Source organism: Scyliorhinus torazame, chromosome 22 (genome assembly GCF_047496885.1).
Source record: "Scyliorhinus torazame isolate Kashiwa2021f chromosome 22, sScyTor2.1, whole genome shotgun sequence".
Classification (NCBI taxonomy): domain Eukaryota; kingdom Metazoa; phylum Chordata; class Chondrichthyes; order Carcharhiniformes; family Scyliorhinidae; genus Scyliorhinus; species Scyliorhinus torazame.
The window spans coordinates 94,043,474-94,060,478 of record NC_092728.1 but is presented as its reverse complement, the minus strand read 5'-3'; the positions used below and the strand labels follow the sequence as shown (position 1 = coordinate 94,060,478).

At 45.1% G+C, this 17,005-nt stretch overlaps 1 protein-coding gene across 2 annotated transcripts in view; it reads left to right on the top strand.

Moving 5' to 3' along the window:
- nup188 (nucleoporin 188) overlaps positions 1–17,005 on the top strand; it is a 143,226-nt gene that overhangs the window by 67,459 nt on the left and 58,762 nt on the right. The window contains exons 21-25 of one of the 2 annotated variants that reach the window (XM_072488611.1): positions 2,569–2,689; positions 12,044–12,110; positions 12,216–12,341; positions 14,763–14,893; positions 15,863–15,969. In XM_072488611.1, the coding sequence (XP_072344712.1) occupies positions 2,569–2,689; positions 12,044–12,110; positions 12,216–12,341; positions 14,763–14,893; positions 15,863–15,969 (552 nt within the window). Of the gene's footprint in view, positions 1–2,568; positions 2,690–12,043; positions 12,111–12,212; positions 12,342–14,762; positions 14,894–15,862; positions 15,970–17,005 lie in introns of both variants that reach the window. The other variant, XM_072488610.1, reaches the window with a different exon arrangement.

The window sequence follows — 17,005 nt, the reverse complement described above, 5'->3', positions numbered from 1 at the left end:
CAACAAGGCGAAGGCTACAACATCTGCCTCCGCACCCTTTTCCAGCCCTGGCCGGTCTGACACCCCGAATATGGCCTCCCGGGGGCCTGGGTCCAGTTTCATGTGCACCACTTTAGAAATTACCCTAAAAATCTCCTTTCAGTAATCCTCTAGCTTTGGACAGTTCCAAAACATATGAACGTGATTAGCGCCCCCCCCCCCCCCCCCCCCCCCCCCCCCCCCCCCCCCCCCCCCCCCCCCCCGCAACGTTCACACACATCTTCAACTCCTTCAAAGAATCGGCTCATCCTCGCCCTCGTGAGGCGTGCTCTGTATACCACTTTCAGCTGTATCAGCCCCAACCTCTCCCACGAGGTGGAGGCATTCACTCTCCGGAGCACCTCACACCAGAACGCCTCCTCCATAACTTTCTCCCAACTCTTCCTCCCACTTTGCTTTGATCCCCTCCAGTGGCGCCTTCTCTTCCAAAAGAGCTCCGTAGACCGCTGACGCTACCCCCTTCTCCAGTCCCCCTGTCGTCAGCACCTCCTCCAGCAATGTGGAGGCTCCTCTGGGAAGTTCTGTATCTCCTTTCTGGCAAAATCTCGAACCTGCATGTATCTAAACATTTCCCCCTGCTCCAGCCCATACTTCGCTTCCAGCTCCTTCAATCCTGCAAACCGACCACATTCGCTTCCCAGTAGTAATACATCAGGTTCGGAAGACCCAAAACCCCCTGCCTGCCTTCCCCTCTGTAGTAGCACCTTTCTAACTCTGACCACCTTCCCTCCCCATATGAACGACGTAATCCTTCCCTCAATCTCTCTGAAAAAGCCTTTGGCAGGAAAATCGGCAGGCATTGAAAAATAAACAGAAATCGTGGCAACACGTTCATTTTAACCGCCTGCACCCGACCCGCCAGTGACAGAGGGAGACCATCCCACCTTGCTAGATCCATTTTCACTCTCCCCACCAAACTAGAAGTGTTATACCTGCGGAGCCCACCCCCATTCCCGGGCAACCTGCACCCCCAGGTACCTAAAGTGAGTCCCTACCCTATGGAATGGCAGCACCCCCACCCCCTGCCCCCACACCTCTATCACAAAATACTCACTCTTGTCTAGATTCAGTTTGTACCCCGAGAAAGACCCAAACACTCGAAGCAGCTCCAATATTCCCCATATCGACACACTCTGTTCCGACACGTATAACAGCAAGTCATCAGCATATAAGGACACCCTATGCTCTAGCCCCCCCCGCCCCCGCACTATTCCTTTCCATACCCCCAAACCTCTTAATGCAATGACCAACGGCTCAATACAAACAGCAGGGGGGACATAGGACATGTCCCACGGTGGAGAGAAAAGTATCTCGAGCTGTTGTTATTTGTGCGGACACTCGCCCTCGGCTCCTTATATAGTAGCTTTACCCAATTCACAAATCTTGGTCCAATCCCAAACCGCTCCAGAACTGCCATCAAGTACCCCCATTCTACCCGGTCGAACGCCTTCTCAGCGTCCAATGCCACAGCCACCTCCTGTTTCCTTCCCCTCTGCCGGTGCCATAACGACGTTCAATACCCGTCTAATTTTGAAAAGAGCTGCCTCCCTCTCACGAACCCCGTCTGATCTTCCCCCAACACCTTCGGGAGGCACTCCTCCAGCCTACCCGCCAGTAGCTTCGTCAATATTTTTGCGTCCACATTCAGAAGTGATATGGGCCTATATGACCCACACTCCGTCGGATCCTTATCTTTTTTTAGCAACAGGGAGATCGATGCCTGCCCCAAGGTTTGTGGCAACACCCCCTTCTCTATCGCCTCTTCAAATATCCCCACCATCGGGGGTGCCAGCATATCCTTGAATTTTTTATAATATTCCACCGGAAACCCATCCAGCCCTGCCACCTTCCCCGACTCCATCCTCCCAATCGCATCCTTTATCTCCTGCTCCCCTATCGCTCCTTCTAATGTAGCCCTACCCCCTCCCCTAACCTTGGGTACTCCAACCCATCTAGAAATTCCTGCATCTCACGTTCTCTGACCTGTACAACCTCTCATAAAATTCCTCAAAAACCTTGTTAATCAGATCCGGTGCCACCGTCAACTTCCCTGCCCTATCCCTCACCTGTACAATTTCCCTTGCTGCTGCTTCCCTCCGGAGCTGACCTGCTAACCCGCCTTATCTCCATGTTGGTAAACTGCACCCATTGCTCGCCTCAGTTGACGCACCGCCTTCCTGGTAGATAGTCGGTCAAAGCTTGCCTGTAGTTCCTTCCTCTTTTCCAGCTTTGCTGGGTCCCCATCCTCTGCATCACTCCTATCTACCTACATCTCATTTATTACCCTCTGCCGTTCCAACCTTTTACTCCTTGGGATGGCACATACTTAATACCCAGATAAAACAATCGTGACAGTGGTGTATAGGAAAAGTATATGGAGTTGACTTCAAAGAATTGACTTCTTCTTAGTCTTATCTTTTTTTTTAGTATCCTGCTTTGGTGTATCGGATCAGTGCCACAAATATAATTAGATGTAGATAATCCAATTTAGTAATCATGTCACAATTGTGTTTTTGTGCATTCCAACAGGGGCAACTGGGAAGTACTCAGAGTCGAGGTCTTCTGCCTTGTGTGGTTTTTGTTTTGAAAGAGTTGCTGCCAACCTACCTTAAATGGCGCTACAACATCTATGGCATAAGAGAGGAAATTGGTGAGGATTCTTGCACAAATCATTTTGTAAACATGTACTCCAATTCGGATAGAGGTCTTGTATCGACCATTATAGCGTTTCTCAAACTCTCAAAGCATTTCATTACATAAAGAATTAGATTATACAGTTGTCACAGTTATGAAAGTAGACACAATTACCATTTTGATACTTGACGAACTACCGTTTTGATACTCAAGCTCCAATTAACAGTAATGATAGTTGCTCAGTTGTTTATGGTGGTGGATGAGGCAGGAATGTTGGATAGGCCACTGAGAGAGCTCCTTGCAAATAATGGCATGAAAGCTTCAATCTTCTCCTGAGTCATTAGAGGAGTCTGGCAATACCTCGGTTTGATATCTTCTGATGGATGATGGCTCTGACCATGCTTGCTTCAGCAATTTATTGCATTGGCATGTTTGGGAGTAGGGAGAATGCTGCTTTTTGAGCCACAGTTATATTACCTATTTAATCTACTGCTGCATTTCAGTTATTAGTGCCATGGGTGCTGTTGTATTCAAGCTGCTCTATGTGGCATGCATTATTTGATAAGATAGGTTTGTTGTCTTAGTATGTTTTTCAAGGAATTGAGTTCAATAGTTTAGATATTTAAATGAATTGTTCACACCAACAACTGTTCTTTAATGGTATGGTTTAAATAAGTAGTATATGTGTAACAAAAACAGAAAATGTTGGACAATCTCAGCAGGACTGACCGCATCTGTGGAGTGAGAACGGAGCTAATGCTTCGTGTCTAGATAACTCTTTGTCAAAGCTAGAGAGAACTAGAAATAGGATGAGACTTGTACTGTGGGAGGGGTCGTGGAGCAGCGGGGCTGGATAGAGGACCAGCGATAGGTAGAGATTGACAAAGATGTGGACAGAGTGAATGTAAATGGCGGTGATAATGACTAAGAAGGGTGCTGATAGTGGCACATTAAGAGATCAGAATGTGCCAGTATATATGTACGCTATGTTCATTCGCATTTTTGAAACCTAAATTCACCATCATGCCTATTTTAATCCAAACTCCCAATAGTTTTTAAAAATAAATTTAGAGTACTCAATTATTTTTTTCCAAATAAGGGGCAATTTAATGTGGCCAATCCACCTAACCTACACATCTTTGGATTGCGGGGGTGAAATCCACGCAGACCCAGGGAGAATGTGCAAACGTGACCCGGGGCCAGGATTGAACCCAAAAAAACTTTGGGAGTTTGTATTTGTGGTGGTATGTATTAGGGGTAATATGGTACCTGTGAAGCCAAGAGGCTATTGGCTGACAGTTCCCGGGTCCTGGTTGGATCTGCCGAAGGCGGAGTATAAGAGCTCGAGTTCTCCCCGCAGCCTCATTCTGTTACTGAGCTGGTGGGGAACAAGTCTCGCTTAATAAATTGTAGCCTAGATAGACTTCATCGCTTCTCGTCTCGCGTAAGTCATTGTGCGCTACAGTATTGAAATAGACATGATGGTGAATTTAGGTTTCAAAAATGCAAATTAACATAGCGTACATATATACTAGCACATTCTGATCTCTTAATGTGCCACTATCAGCACCCTCCTTAGTAATTATCACCGCCATTTACATGCTAACCACTGCACCACCTTGCCACCCGCTCAAACTCCCAATTGTCAATTGCATTAATAATTTTGGCTGCATATTGTTTTACCTGTGTAGTATAGCTTATTTGTGGTTCCACATTTTCTGATTCCTGTATGGAAACGCCCACCTGAGATCTATGTCCTTGAGTGAAGCTCATAAATTCTCATTCCTTCAGCCACCAGAGAGTGGTTTTCTCCTACCAATCCCATTGGCACAAAATTAATTATTTTGTTAATCTATCGGGCATTCTGAGAACCCATGGTAATCGTTAGGCGATCTTTCAGTGTGCAGAGTAGAAAAGCAGTTATTATTCCAATTAATTTTTTTGTTCAGGACTATTCTCAAAAATATTTCAATAGGGAATAATAGTCTCAGCCCAAACTTGTCATCAGCTTGGTTCTTTTTTTTTAATAAATATTTTATTGAAAATTTTTGGTCAACCAACACAGTACATTGTGCATCCTTTACACAATATTATAACAACACAAATAACAATGACCTATTTTATAAACAAAAAATGAATAAATAATAAATAACAAAAATGAAAACTAACCCTAATTGGCAACTGCCTTATCACAAGTAACACTCTCCAAAAATATAATTTAACAGTCCAATATATAATTATCTGTCGCAACGACCTATACATATTATACAGTATATATTAACAACCCTGAGAGTCCTTCTGGTTCCTCTCTTCCCCCCCACCCCCCCCCGATCCTGGGCCGCAGCTGCTGCCTTCTTTTTTCCATTCCATCTATCTTTCTGCGAGGTATTCGACGAACGGTTGCCACCGCCTGGTGAACCCTTGAGCCGACCCCCTTAGAACGAACTTAATCCGCTCTAGCTTTATAAACCCTGCCATGTCATTTATCCAGGTCTCCATCCCCGGGGGCTTGGCTTCTTTCCACATTAACAATATCCTGCGCCGGGCTACTAGGGACGCAAAGGCCAAAACATCGGCCTCTCTCGCCTCCTGCACTCCCGGCTCTTGTACAACCCCAAATATAGCCAACCCCCAGCTTGGTTCGACCCGGACCCCCACTACTTTTGAAAGCACCTTTGTCACCCCCACCCAGAACCCCTGTAGTGCCGGGCATGACCAAAACATATGGGTATGATTCGCTGGGCTTCTCGAGCACCTCGCACACCTATCCTCCACCCCAAAAAATTTACTGAGCCGTGCTCCAGTCATATGCGCCCTGTGTAATACCTTAAACTGAATCAGGCTTAGCCTGGCACACGAGGACGACGAGTTTACCCTGCTTAGGGCATCTGCCCACAGCCCCTCCTCGATCTCCTCCCCCAGCTCTTCTTCCCATTTCCCTTTTAGTTCATCTACCATAGTCTCCCCTTCGTCCCTCATTTCCCTATATATATCTGACACCTTACTATCCCCCACCCATGTCTTTGAGATCACTCTGTCCTGCACCTCTTGTGTCGGGAGCTGCGGGAATTCCCTCACCTGTTGCCTCGCAAAAGCCCTCAGTTGCATATACCTGAATGCATTCCCTTGGGGCAACCCATATTTCTCGGTCAGCGCTCCCAGACTCGCGAACTTCCCATCCACAAACAGATCTTTCAGTTGCGTTATTCCTGCTCTTTGCCACATTCCATATCCCCCATCCATTCCCCCCGGGGCAAACCTATGGTTGTTTCTTATCGGGGACCCCCCCCAAGGCTCCAGTCTTTCCCCTATGCCGTCTCCACTGTCCCCAAATCTTCAGCGTAGCCACCACCACCGGGCTTGTGGTGTAGTTCCTCGGTGAGAACGGCAATGGGGCTATCACCATAGCCTGTAGGCTAGTCCCCCTACAGGACGCCCTCTCTAATCTCTTCCATGCCGCTCCCTCCTCCTCTCCCATCCACTTACTCACCATTGAAATATTAGCGGCCCAATAATACTCACTTAGGCTCGGTAGTGCCAGCCCCCCCCTATCCCTGCTACGCTGTAAGAATCCCTTCCTCACTCTCGGGGTCTTCCCGGCCCACACAAAACCCATGATGCTCTTTTCAATCCTTTTAAAAAAAGCCTTCGTGATCACCACCGGGAGGCACTGAAACACAAAGAGGAATCTCGGGAGGACCACCATCTTAACCGCCTGCACCCTCCCTGCCAGTGACAGGGATACCATATCCCATCTCTTGAAATCCTCCTCCATTTGTTCCACCAACCGCGTTAAATTTAACCTATGCAATGTGCCTTAATTCTTGGCTATCTGGATCCCCAGGTAACGAAAGTCCCTTGTTACCTTCCTCAACGGTAGGTCCTCTATTTCTCTACTCTGCTCCCCTGGATGCACCACAAACAACTCACTTTTCCCCATGTTCAATTTATACCCTGAAAAATCCCCAAACTCCCCAAGTATCCGCATTATTTCTGGCATCCCCTCCGCCGGGTCTGCCACGTATAGTAGCAAATCGTCCGCATACAAAGATACCCGGTGTTCTTCTCCTCCTCTAAGTACTCCCCTCCACTTCTTGGAACCCCTCAACGCTATCGCCAGGGGCTCAATCGCCAGTGCAAACAATAATGGGGACAGAGGACATCCCTGCCTTGTCCCTCTATGGAGCCGAAAATATGCAGATCCCCGTCCATTCGTGACCACGCTCGCCATCGGGGCCCTATACAACAGCTGCACCCATCTAACATACCCCTCTCCAAAACCAAATCTCCTCAACACCTCCCACAAATAATCCCACTCCACTCTATCAAATGCTTTCTCGGCATCCATCGCCACTACTATCTCCGTTTCCCCCTCTGGTGGTGCCATCATCATTACCCCTAACAGCCTCCGTATATTCGTGTTCAGCTGTCTCCCCTTCACAAACCCAGTTTGGTCCTCGTGGACCACCCCCGGGACACATTCCTCTATTCTCATTGCCATTACCTTGGCCAGGATCTTGGCATCTACATTTAGGAGGGAAATAGGTCAATGCGGGTCCTTTTCCTTCTTTAAGAGAAGCGATATCGTTGCTTCAGACATAGTCGGGGGCAGTTGTCCCCTTTCCTTTGCCTCATTAAAGGTCTTCGTCAATACCGGGGCGAGCAAGTCCACATATTTTCTATAGAATTCGACTGGGAATCCATCCGGTCCCGGGGCCTTTCCCGCCTGCATGCTCCTAATTCCTTTCACCACTTCTACCTCGATCTGTGCTCCCAGTCCCACCCTTTCCTGCTCTTCCACCTTGGGAAATTCCAGCCGATCCAAGAAGCCCATCATTCTCTCCCTCCCATCCGGGGGTTGAGCTTCATATAATTTTTTATAAAATGTCTTGAACACTCCATTCACTCTCTCCGCTCCCCGCTCCATCTCTCCTTCCTCTCCATCTCTCCTTCCTCATCCCTCACTTCCCCCTATTTCCCTCGCTGCTCCCCTTTTCCTCAATTGGTGTGCCAGCAACCTGCTCGCCTTCTCCCCATATTCGTACTGTACACCCTGTGCCTTCCTCCATTGTGCCTCTGCAGTACCCGTAGTCAGCAAGTCAAATTCTACATGTAGCCCTTGCCTTTCCCTGTACAGTCCCTCCTCCGGTGCTTCCGCATATTGTCTGTCCACCCTCAAAAGTTCTTGCAGCAACCGCTCCCGTTCCTTACTCTCCTGCTTCCCTTTATGTGCCCTTATTGATATCAGCTCCCCTCTAACCACCGCCTTCAGCGCCTCCCAGACCACTCCCACCTGGACCTCCCCATTATCATTGAGTTCCAAGTACTTTTCAATGCACCCCCTCACCCTTAGACACACCCCCTCATCTGCCATTAGTCCCATGTCCATTCTCCAGGGTGGGCGCCCTCCTGTTTCCTCCCCTATCTCCAAGTCTACCCAGTGTGGAGCGTGATCTGAAATGGCTATAGCCGTATACTCCGTTCCCCTCACCTTCGGGATCAACGCCCTTCCCAGCACAAAAAAGTCTATTCGCGAGTAGACTTTATGGACATAGGAGAAAAACGAGAACTCCTTACTCCTAGGTCTGCTAAATCTCCACGGGTCTACACCTCCCATCTGCTCCATAAAATCTTTAAGTACCTTGGCTGCTGCCGGCCTCCTTCCAGTCCTGGACTTCGACCTATCCAGCCCTGGTTCCAACACCGTATTAAAATCTCCCCCCATTATCAGCTTTCCCATCTCTAGGTCCGGAATGCGTCCTAGCATCCGCCTCATAAAATTGGCATCATCCCAGTTCGGGGCATATACGTTTACCAAAACCACCGTCTCCCCCTGTAGTTTGCCACTCACCATCACTTATCTGCCCCCGTTATCCGCCACTATAGTCTTTGCCTCGAACATTACCCGCTTCCCCGCTAATATAGCCACCCCCCTGTTTTTCGCATCTAACCCCGAATGGAACACCTGCCCCACCCATCCGTTGCGTAGCCTAACCTGGTCTATCAGTTTCAGGTGCGTTTCCTGTAACATAACCACATCTGCCTTAAGTTTCTTAAGGTGTGCGAGTACCCATGCCCTCTTTATCGGCCCGTTCAGCCCTCTCACGTTCCACGTGATCAGCCGGGTTGGGGGGCTTCCTAAACCCCCCCCCTTGTCGATTAGCCATCACCTTTTTCCAGCTCCTCACCCGGTTCCCACGCAGCTGTATCTCCCCCAGGCGGTGCCCCCTCGCCCATCCCCTCCCATACCAGCTCCCCCCTCTCCCCAGCAGCAGCAACCCAGTAATTCCCCCCTCCCACCCCCCCCGCTAGATCCCCCGCTAGCGTAATTACTCCCCCCATGTTGCTCCCAGAAGTCAGCAAACTCTGGCCGACCTCGGCTTCCCCCCGTGACCTCTGCTCGCACCGTGCGACGCCCCCTCCTTCCTGCTTCTCTATTCCCGCCATGATTATCATAGCGCGGGAACCAAGCCCGCGCTTCTCCCTTGGCCCCGCCCCCAATGGCCAACGCCCCATCTCCTCCACCTCCTCTCCTCCCCCATCACCACCTGTGGAAGAGAGAAAAGTTACCACATCGCAGGATTAGTACATAAAACTCCTCTTTCCCCCCTTTTTAACCCCCCTCTTCACCCCCCACATTCGCCCCACCACTTTGTTCAAACGTTCTTTTTAATAACCCGCTCATTCCAGTTTTTCTTCCACAATAAAAGTCCACGCTTCATCCGCCGTCTCAAAGTAGTGGTGCCTCCCTCGATATGTGACCCACAGTCTTGCCGGTTGCAGCATTCCAAATTTTCTTCTTTTTATGAAGCACCGCCTTAGCCCGATTTAAAGCTCGCCCTCCTTCTCGCCACCTCCGCACTCCAGTCTTGATAAACGCGGATCACCGCGTTCTCCCATTTACTGCTCCGAGTTTTCTTTGCCCATCTAAGGACCATTTCGCTATCCTTAAAACGGAGGAATCTCACCACTATGGCTCTGGAAATTTCTCCTGCTCTCGGTCCTCGTGCCATCACTCGGTATGCTCCCTCCACCTCCAACGGACCCGCCGGGGCCTCCGCTCCAATTAACGAGTGCAGCATCGTGCTCACATATGCCCCGACGTCCGCTCCCTCCGCACCTTCAGGAAGACCAAGAATCCTCAGGTTGTTCCTCCTTGCGTTGTTCTCCAGTGCCTCCAACCTTTCCACATATCGTTTCTGATGTGCCTCATGCGTCTCCGTCTTCACCACCAGGCCCTGTATGTCGTCCTCATTCTCGGCTGCCTTTGCCTTCACGACCCGAAGCTCCCGCTCCTGGGTCTTTTGTTCCTCCTTTAGCCCTTCGATCGCCTGTAGTATCGGGGCCAACAGCTCTTTCTTCATTTCCTTTTTGAGCTCTTCCACACAGCATTTCAAGAACTCTTGTTGTTCAGGGCCCCATGTTAAACTACCACCTTCCGATGCCATCTTGGTTTTTGCTTGCCTTCCTTGCCGCTGTTCTAAAGGATCCACTGCAATCCGGCCACTTTCTCCTTTTTTCATCCGTATCCAGGGGGGATTCCCTTCTGGTTTACCGCACAGTGTTTTTAGCCGTCAAAATTGCCGTTGGGGCTCCTATCAAGAGCCCAAAAGTCCGTTTCACCGGGAGCTGCCGAAACGTGCGACTCAGCTGGTCATTGCCGCACCCGGAAGTCATCAGCTTGGTTCTTGATTTTAAGTTGCTGATTGAAGTTCAGACAAGTTCCAACATAAATAGTGGAGAAAACCATAAGAATAACGGTTTGATTAAAACTGGAGGTACATCAGTTTGAGTAGTAAATTTACTGAATGCATACTGAGATAGTTTTGCTTCCTAATGACCAAAGTTCCCTTTAATATGTGGTTGTTGTTTTTTCCCGTCACAATGCAAACCCTTCGTGTTTTGTATTGTGCATATGCACATTTATCAAAGGGAATGGTTTGTGCGATACTCCATCCAGTTTAGCTGGAATTCCAGACATTTATTTGCTTTCTCTCATTGGAGAGCAGGAGAAAGAACGATGTAGTTCACTTCAGTACCCTGACAGGTTGTGAAACTTGGTTCTAGCATTACAACAGGGCTGGTTTAGCTCAGTGGGGACAGCTGGTTTGAGATGCAGAACAAGGCCAGCAGCGGAGGTTCAATTCCCGTACCAGCTGAGAATTCTGAATTCTTCCTCTGTACCCGAACAGGCGCCGGTATGTGGCGACTAGGGGCTTTTCACAGTAACTTCATTGCAGTGTTAACGTAAGCTTACTTGTGACAATAAAGATTATTTCTTTTTAACAACAACAATTTATAATTGTTGAGTACCTTTCACGTAATTAAAAATCCCAAGCTACTTTATGGGAACTGTACTTTAAAAAAGTTGACATTCGACCACAAAAGGAGATATTAGTATAGACGGGCATTTTAAAGAAGGAATAAGAGATTTTTTTTATAAATGCTCCTTCACAATGCTTGCTCTGCATTTTTACCAGATTGTTGTTTTGTTAATTAGCTCTCTGATCCGGCATTTACAATTCATAACATTCAGGAGATGGGTCGGGCAAAAAGGTATCCTCATCGCTGGGCTATACACTAGAAAACTGGTTTTTGTATTACTTGTCTGATACCTTTGAGTTGGAAAATCACTGTCAAATAAAGCTAAAGCTACAAATGGACTCAATACTAATGATATTAAAACTGCCGAATAGTATTACACCAAAACACAATTTATTCGGATAACATCAAACATAGTTTTAAATTTCGGAGTCCTCCATTGAAACTTTTATGTAAACGCACGCCGTACTACCTGAAGGCATTCCTGTCTCACCATTCTATCCTTTTAATTCACAAAGGAATATAGTTGTACTTGGTAACAGACAGCTGGCAGTCAAATACTAGATGTACATCTCCACATTGCTCTCTGTTGAAAGTGCAAGAAATCATCTTTTCACAAAAGACAAGTTTCTAAGGAAATTCCACATTTTTTCCTCAATCAACTATTAATCTATATTAATTGTGCAGCCAGAGTTGGTGAGGCCTCCTCCCACCCAGCCTCCAATTTAGCATGACAACTTCCTGAGTGAAACTTGCAGCTGCAAACCATTGGGAGCCTGTGAGATGGGTTTGGTGTAATTAGTGTGATGACTTTGGGAATCTTCATTGGCTCAACTGCCACACCCACTCGCAGGCTAAAGACATGAATATTCCTTTCAAAAAGCAGTCAATTGAAGCTCAATTTTAATTTTCAATATTTGGAATAATTTTAATAAATTGTAAGAGCGGGTTTAAAATGAGCAAAACGTGTGCAGTTACCTGTATAAACAGTTGTGAATGATGCACTTTTAATCCATTTACAATTTCATGCTGTACCATCATCCCACAGGTTGTCTGATTTGTGAACTTATTTATACCATCCTGCACCTGAATTCAGTGGAGGAATCACAAGGCAGGTATGGTGCAAGGTTGCATTCTAAATTTAATTTTTGGGATGGCTGATTACAGAGGAGGGCATTGCTTTGCATAAAGCTTAACATTATTCTTTCTCTGTTTAGTAGCTCCCTCAGTCTGCAGTCTTTGTGCACCCATTGTTTGGCAAACACAGAAGCTGGACAGGCCATCATAAATATTATGGCTGTTGGGGTGGACACTATTGATGTGGTTATGGCAACACAGCCCAGCAGGTATGTTGTATGACAAAATTTGGTCGGGCAAGGCGTATAGTTTACATGCACTCCAATCAACTTCCTTTGCATCATCAGCAATACAAAGCTTTTTAAAATGTATACTTTTGTGGGCTGTGGGTGTCGCTGGCTATGCCAGCATTTTATTATCTACCTTTAATTGTTCTCGAGATGGTGATGAGTTCCTTTTTGAATCACTGCAGTCCAAGTAGTGTCGGTACACTACAGCTCTTTTAGGGAGGGATCCACTGATTGTCGCTAAAAGCTTTATAAATGTAATACCAAATACCTGCATTCATGAAACTTTGTAAAAGATTTATTGGTAGGTTGTGTGTAAAGGGTGCCATTTGATTCATATAAAAGCTGCCACACTTGATAAACTTCAAATAATCTGGTATAAGTAGACAGTTGTTTAGGTTTTTGTGTGCATGGCATACAAATGATGAATTCAAAGTGCTTTCCATCCAGTGAAATTCTTAGTGTGGTCCCTGTTCTAAGGTAGGAAGCGCAGCTCCCACAAACAACAAATTCATAACCACTAATCTGTTTTGTGTGATGTTGATTGAGATTTAAGTATTGGCCAGGCCACCGGAGATAAACTCCCTACTCTTTTAAGATAGTACCATAGCATCTTTTTGGAGAGGGGGCAGATGGGGTATCAATTTAATGTCTCATGTGAAAGATGGCACCACTGACAGATTTATTGGTAGGTTGTGTAAAGGGTGCCATTTGGTTCATATAAAAGCTGCCACACTTGATAAACTTCAAATAATCTGGTATAAGTTGACAGTTGTTTAGGTTTTTGTGTGCACGGCGTACAAATGGTGAATGGATAATATTTAACCTATGCCAGTCATTATTGGCCTTTTATTCATATTATGTATAGTACATGTTGGATAGAAAGCAAAACCGTTTCTCTTTTCTGAAGCAGTAATTCCATCTTTGAAAAGTAGGTGCTGATGTTTTGTAGACAGTTCTGTTTTTCTAGCTATCTTTGTTTCACTGATCAAGTTGTATGACTTTAGAATTGAATGGATAGACATTTTTATACTGTACACTCACTTTCAGTAGGAGCTATATTGAGACTACCCAAACTCATTTCAGGTGGGAGCATTATTTTTGATTAAGAAAGGAAAATCTTGGGATTACTCCCATAGATGTGTGCTTAATTAATAATTAGGTAGGAACAAATATGTTGATTAAACGCAACTTAAAAATGGAGTAAAAGGGAGAACTTCAAGTTGCTAGAGTATTGGAAGGTGTTTTCGGGTGTGGAAGCTAATCCTGCTGGTTCCTACTAAAACAGTAGATATGAAGGACTTCAATTGGGCAAGGAAAAAGTAAAGAAGCAAACTAAAGAGAGAGAAAATGAATGCCTGTGAAAAAAATGGTGGTATTCATCATTAACAATAACAAGTTGCATTTAAAGGAAGCATTTACATTGCGCATTCAAAGTGCTTTCCATCCAGTGAAATACTTAGTGCGGTCCCTGTTCTATGGTACGAAGCGCAGCTCCCACAAACAACAAATTCATAACCGCTAATCTGTTTTGTGTGATGTTGATTGAGATTTAAGTATTGGCCAGGCCACCGGAGATAAACTCCCAACTCTTTCAAGATAGTACCATAGCATCTTTTTGGAGAGTGGGCGGATGGGGTATCAATTTAATGTCTCATGTGAAAGATGGCACCACTGACAGTACAGCAGTTTCTCAGTACTACACTGGAATTGCAGCTTTGATTTTTGTACTCGATTCCTCAATTTAGTAATGTTCAGGTGGAAACATCTCAAAGTATTTAAAATAAGCATAAAACTCTGACTCCCCACGTGCCTTTCCGTCTTTAAGACCTTATTTAAATGTTCTAGTATCTCCTCCTTTGGTCTAAATGTACTTCCGTGGAACTCCTTAGACCTTTTTTCTGCATTAAATGCACCATACAAATGGAAGTTACTATAAATGTTTGAATATTCTACTGTAGTTTCATACAGTCATCATATGTTAATTGATAGTTAATGCTGGGGTATTCATATTTTTGTAAGTTAGAGAAACATTTAAATGATTTTGATCCAAAGTTATGGGGTGTTGAAGGTATAACATTAAGTGCTGTGAGAATTATTGCATTTTAAGGTTTGAAACAGACACTTTTAGCATCACAATGTTGCATAGCCATATTGCTTTGTCTTTGCTGCCAAAGATTGATGCATTGTACACATATAGGTAAATGGAAGTAAAAGATTAATTACAATTGTTGACAAGTTTTACCTTCAAAGAATATTGTAAGTATGAAACTTGTACCCCTTCCTAATGTTGCCTATTTAGATATCTGCTGGTTTGCCCATTGACAAATACATTTTTTATCTAATTTCCTGCTTTTCTTTCCCTTCCATTCTCAAACAACTGCTAAAACTGTAATGCCGCAGTGGATCTGAAGGATCAGGTCAGACCCTAATTCAGACAATCAAACTAGCATTTTCTATAACTAACAATGTCATCAAACTGAAACCATCATCAGGAGTGGTCTCGCCGTTGGAACAGGCCCTAACACAACATGGTATGTAATCATCGTGGGAAGCAATGAATAATCGGAAATAACATTTGGGAATAGGATGCAATTGTTACTGCTGTTAATATTTTGTAGTGGTTTTTAACTTGTTCTCGGGGTCCTGTTGTGACACACCAGATAGTAGTTAATAAAGTAGTAATTCCAGAGAAGTAGTAAGTGACGCATTTTAGGTTGGCAGACGGACTGCAATTAAATTACAAATCAGTGGCAGATGTTAGCTATGTATCAGTTGCGTGCAGATGGAGGGCATTATTTGGGGTTTGACTTGAGGAAATACTTACTGAAACTATGATGTGGTTGAGTTTGGCGATGTATGCTTTTAATGTTTCACTTTGTAAATAAATGTAAGATTGAGTAAAGATTGGCTTTGGTATCATCGTGTCACCAATTGGCTTTCCAGAATAGAGCAATAGATATTCCTTCTGTTGACAGTGAAATGGCCAAACAACTTTTGAATCAGATGGGGTTATTGAGTATTGTTTGTCCAGATATTGATAGTTGTGTATTTTTCCATGACATCTTTCCAGCTGGCTAAGGAACACTGTGGATACAGACGAGTTTAAATACTAACGGCCTTTAAATTAACTGGTTGGCTTGACAGATTAGAAATTAAAGATCAAGTAGTATTTTAGAAACAGAGGCAAAAAAGCTAGAAGTTAAATACATCAATGGTAAGGACTCTTCTGCCCATTTCTTTGAGCAGAGAGTGGCAGACTGCAGAGCTGTGAGGGGTAGCAAAAGATAATTGACAATATATGAAAAGAGTAGAACTGATCTTTCTGTTGATTGATCTTACCTCACTTGCTCTTACTCCCACCCAGTCATCACTGACTTATGGAAAATTAACAAATAAGAGTGAGCCTTTTGATGTGATCCTTCTGTGGTACCAATATGATAATGGTAACTTGGTTCTTAAAGCAAGATGATTTTATTTTATGTTCATGTTAACTATTTCAGGTACCCATGGTAATAATTTGATAGCAGTTTTGGCGAAGTATATATACCACAGGCATGATGCTGCACTGCCACGGCTTGCTATCCAGCTCTTGAAGAGACTTGCAATGGTAGGTTATGTTTTGAAGTTTATGCATCCCAAGATGGAACTTTAACCTATTGAGGTTGCTGATCTCTAGAAACACTTGCATTGGTCTCTGAATTCTTGGGTTGGCAAGGGAAAATCAACGAGAAGTTCTCTCCTGATGCTGTCCAAACACTGCTGGAAGCGTGCCAGTGTGCATAATGGGCAAAGACAGAATTAGCTCATCTGTGCTTCAAAGCCTGCTGACATTTAGTTTAGTATCTAGACTTGTGTATCGAGAATGATGACTTGAACAAGGCATAGATGGATAATTGGTGGGGAGAAAAATTAGGTTTATGTTGCAAGTGTGTGGGAATGTTAACTGATTGAGTGTTTTAACTTGGAGTACTTATGTTTCATGTTCCATAAGCATTTTGTCTTACAAAATTGAATTACTTTTTTGCCACTCAAGAACATAAGGAATAGACCGTGCGACAACTTAGGCCTGCACGTCCCGTCTATGATCTTGGCTGGTAATCTGCCTGCTCCTCATACTCTTGATTCCGAGAGTCCAAAAATCTGTCTCGACTTTGAATATATTCAACGATGGAGTATTCATGACTCTTATGTTTTTGATAATTCCAAAGATGCCATTTCTTCTAATTTCAGTCCCAAATTACGGACCCCTTATGCTGATAGTGTGCCCCCAAGTTCCAGATTCTCCAGCTAGGAGAAACAACCTGTGGAGCCCCCACAGAACTGTGTATACGTCAATGCAATCATCCCTCATTCTTCTAAACTCCAGAGCATAAAAGCCCAACTTACTCAGTCTCTTCTCATAGGACAACCCTCTCATCCCAGGAACAAAGCTGGTGAACCTTTACTGCCTCCAGTGCAAGTATATTCTTTCTCTGATATGGAGACCAACATTGTGCACTGTATTCCAGGCGTCAAAACCCTGTGCAGTTGTAGCAAGACTTCTTTATTCCTTTACTCCAATCCCCTGATATGCTATTTTGCTTCCGAATTGCTTGCTGCATGCTAGCTTTGTACACCCAAGTTTCTTTGAACTTGAACATTTG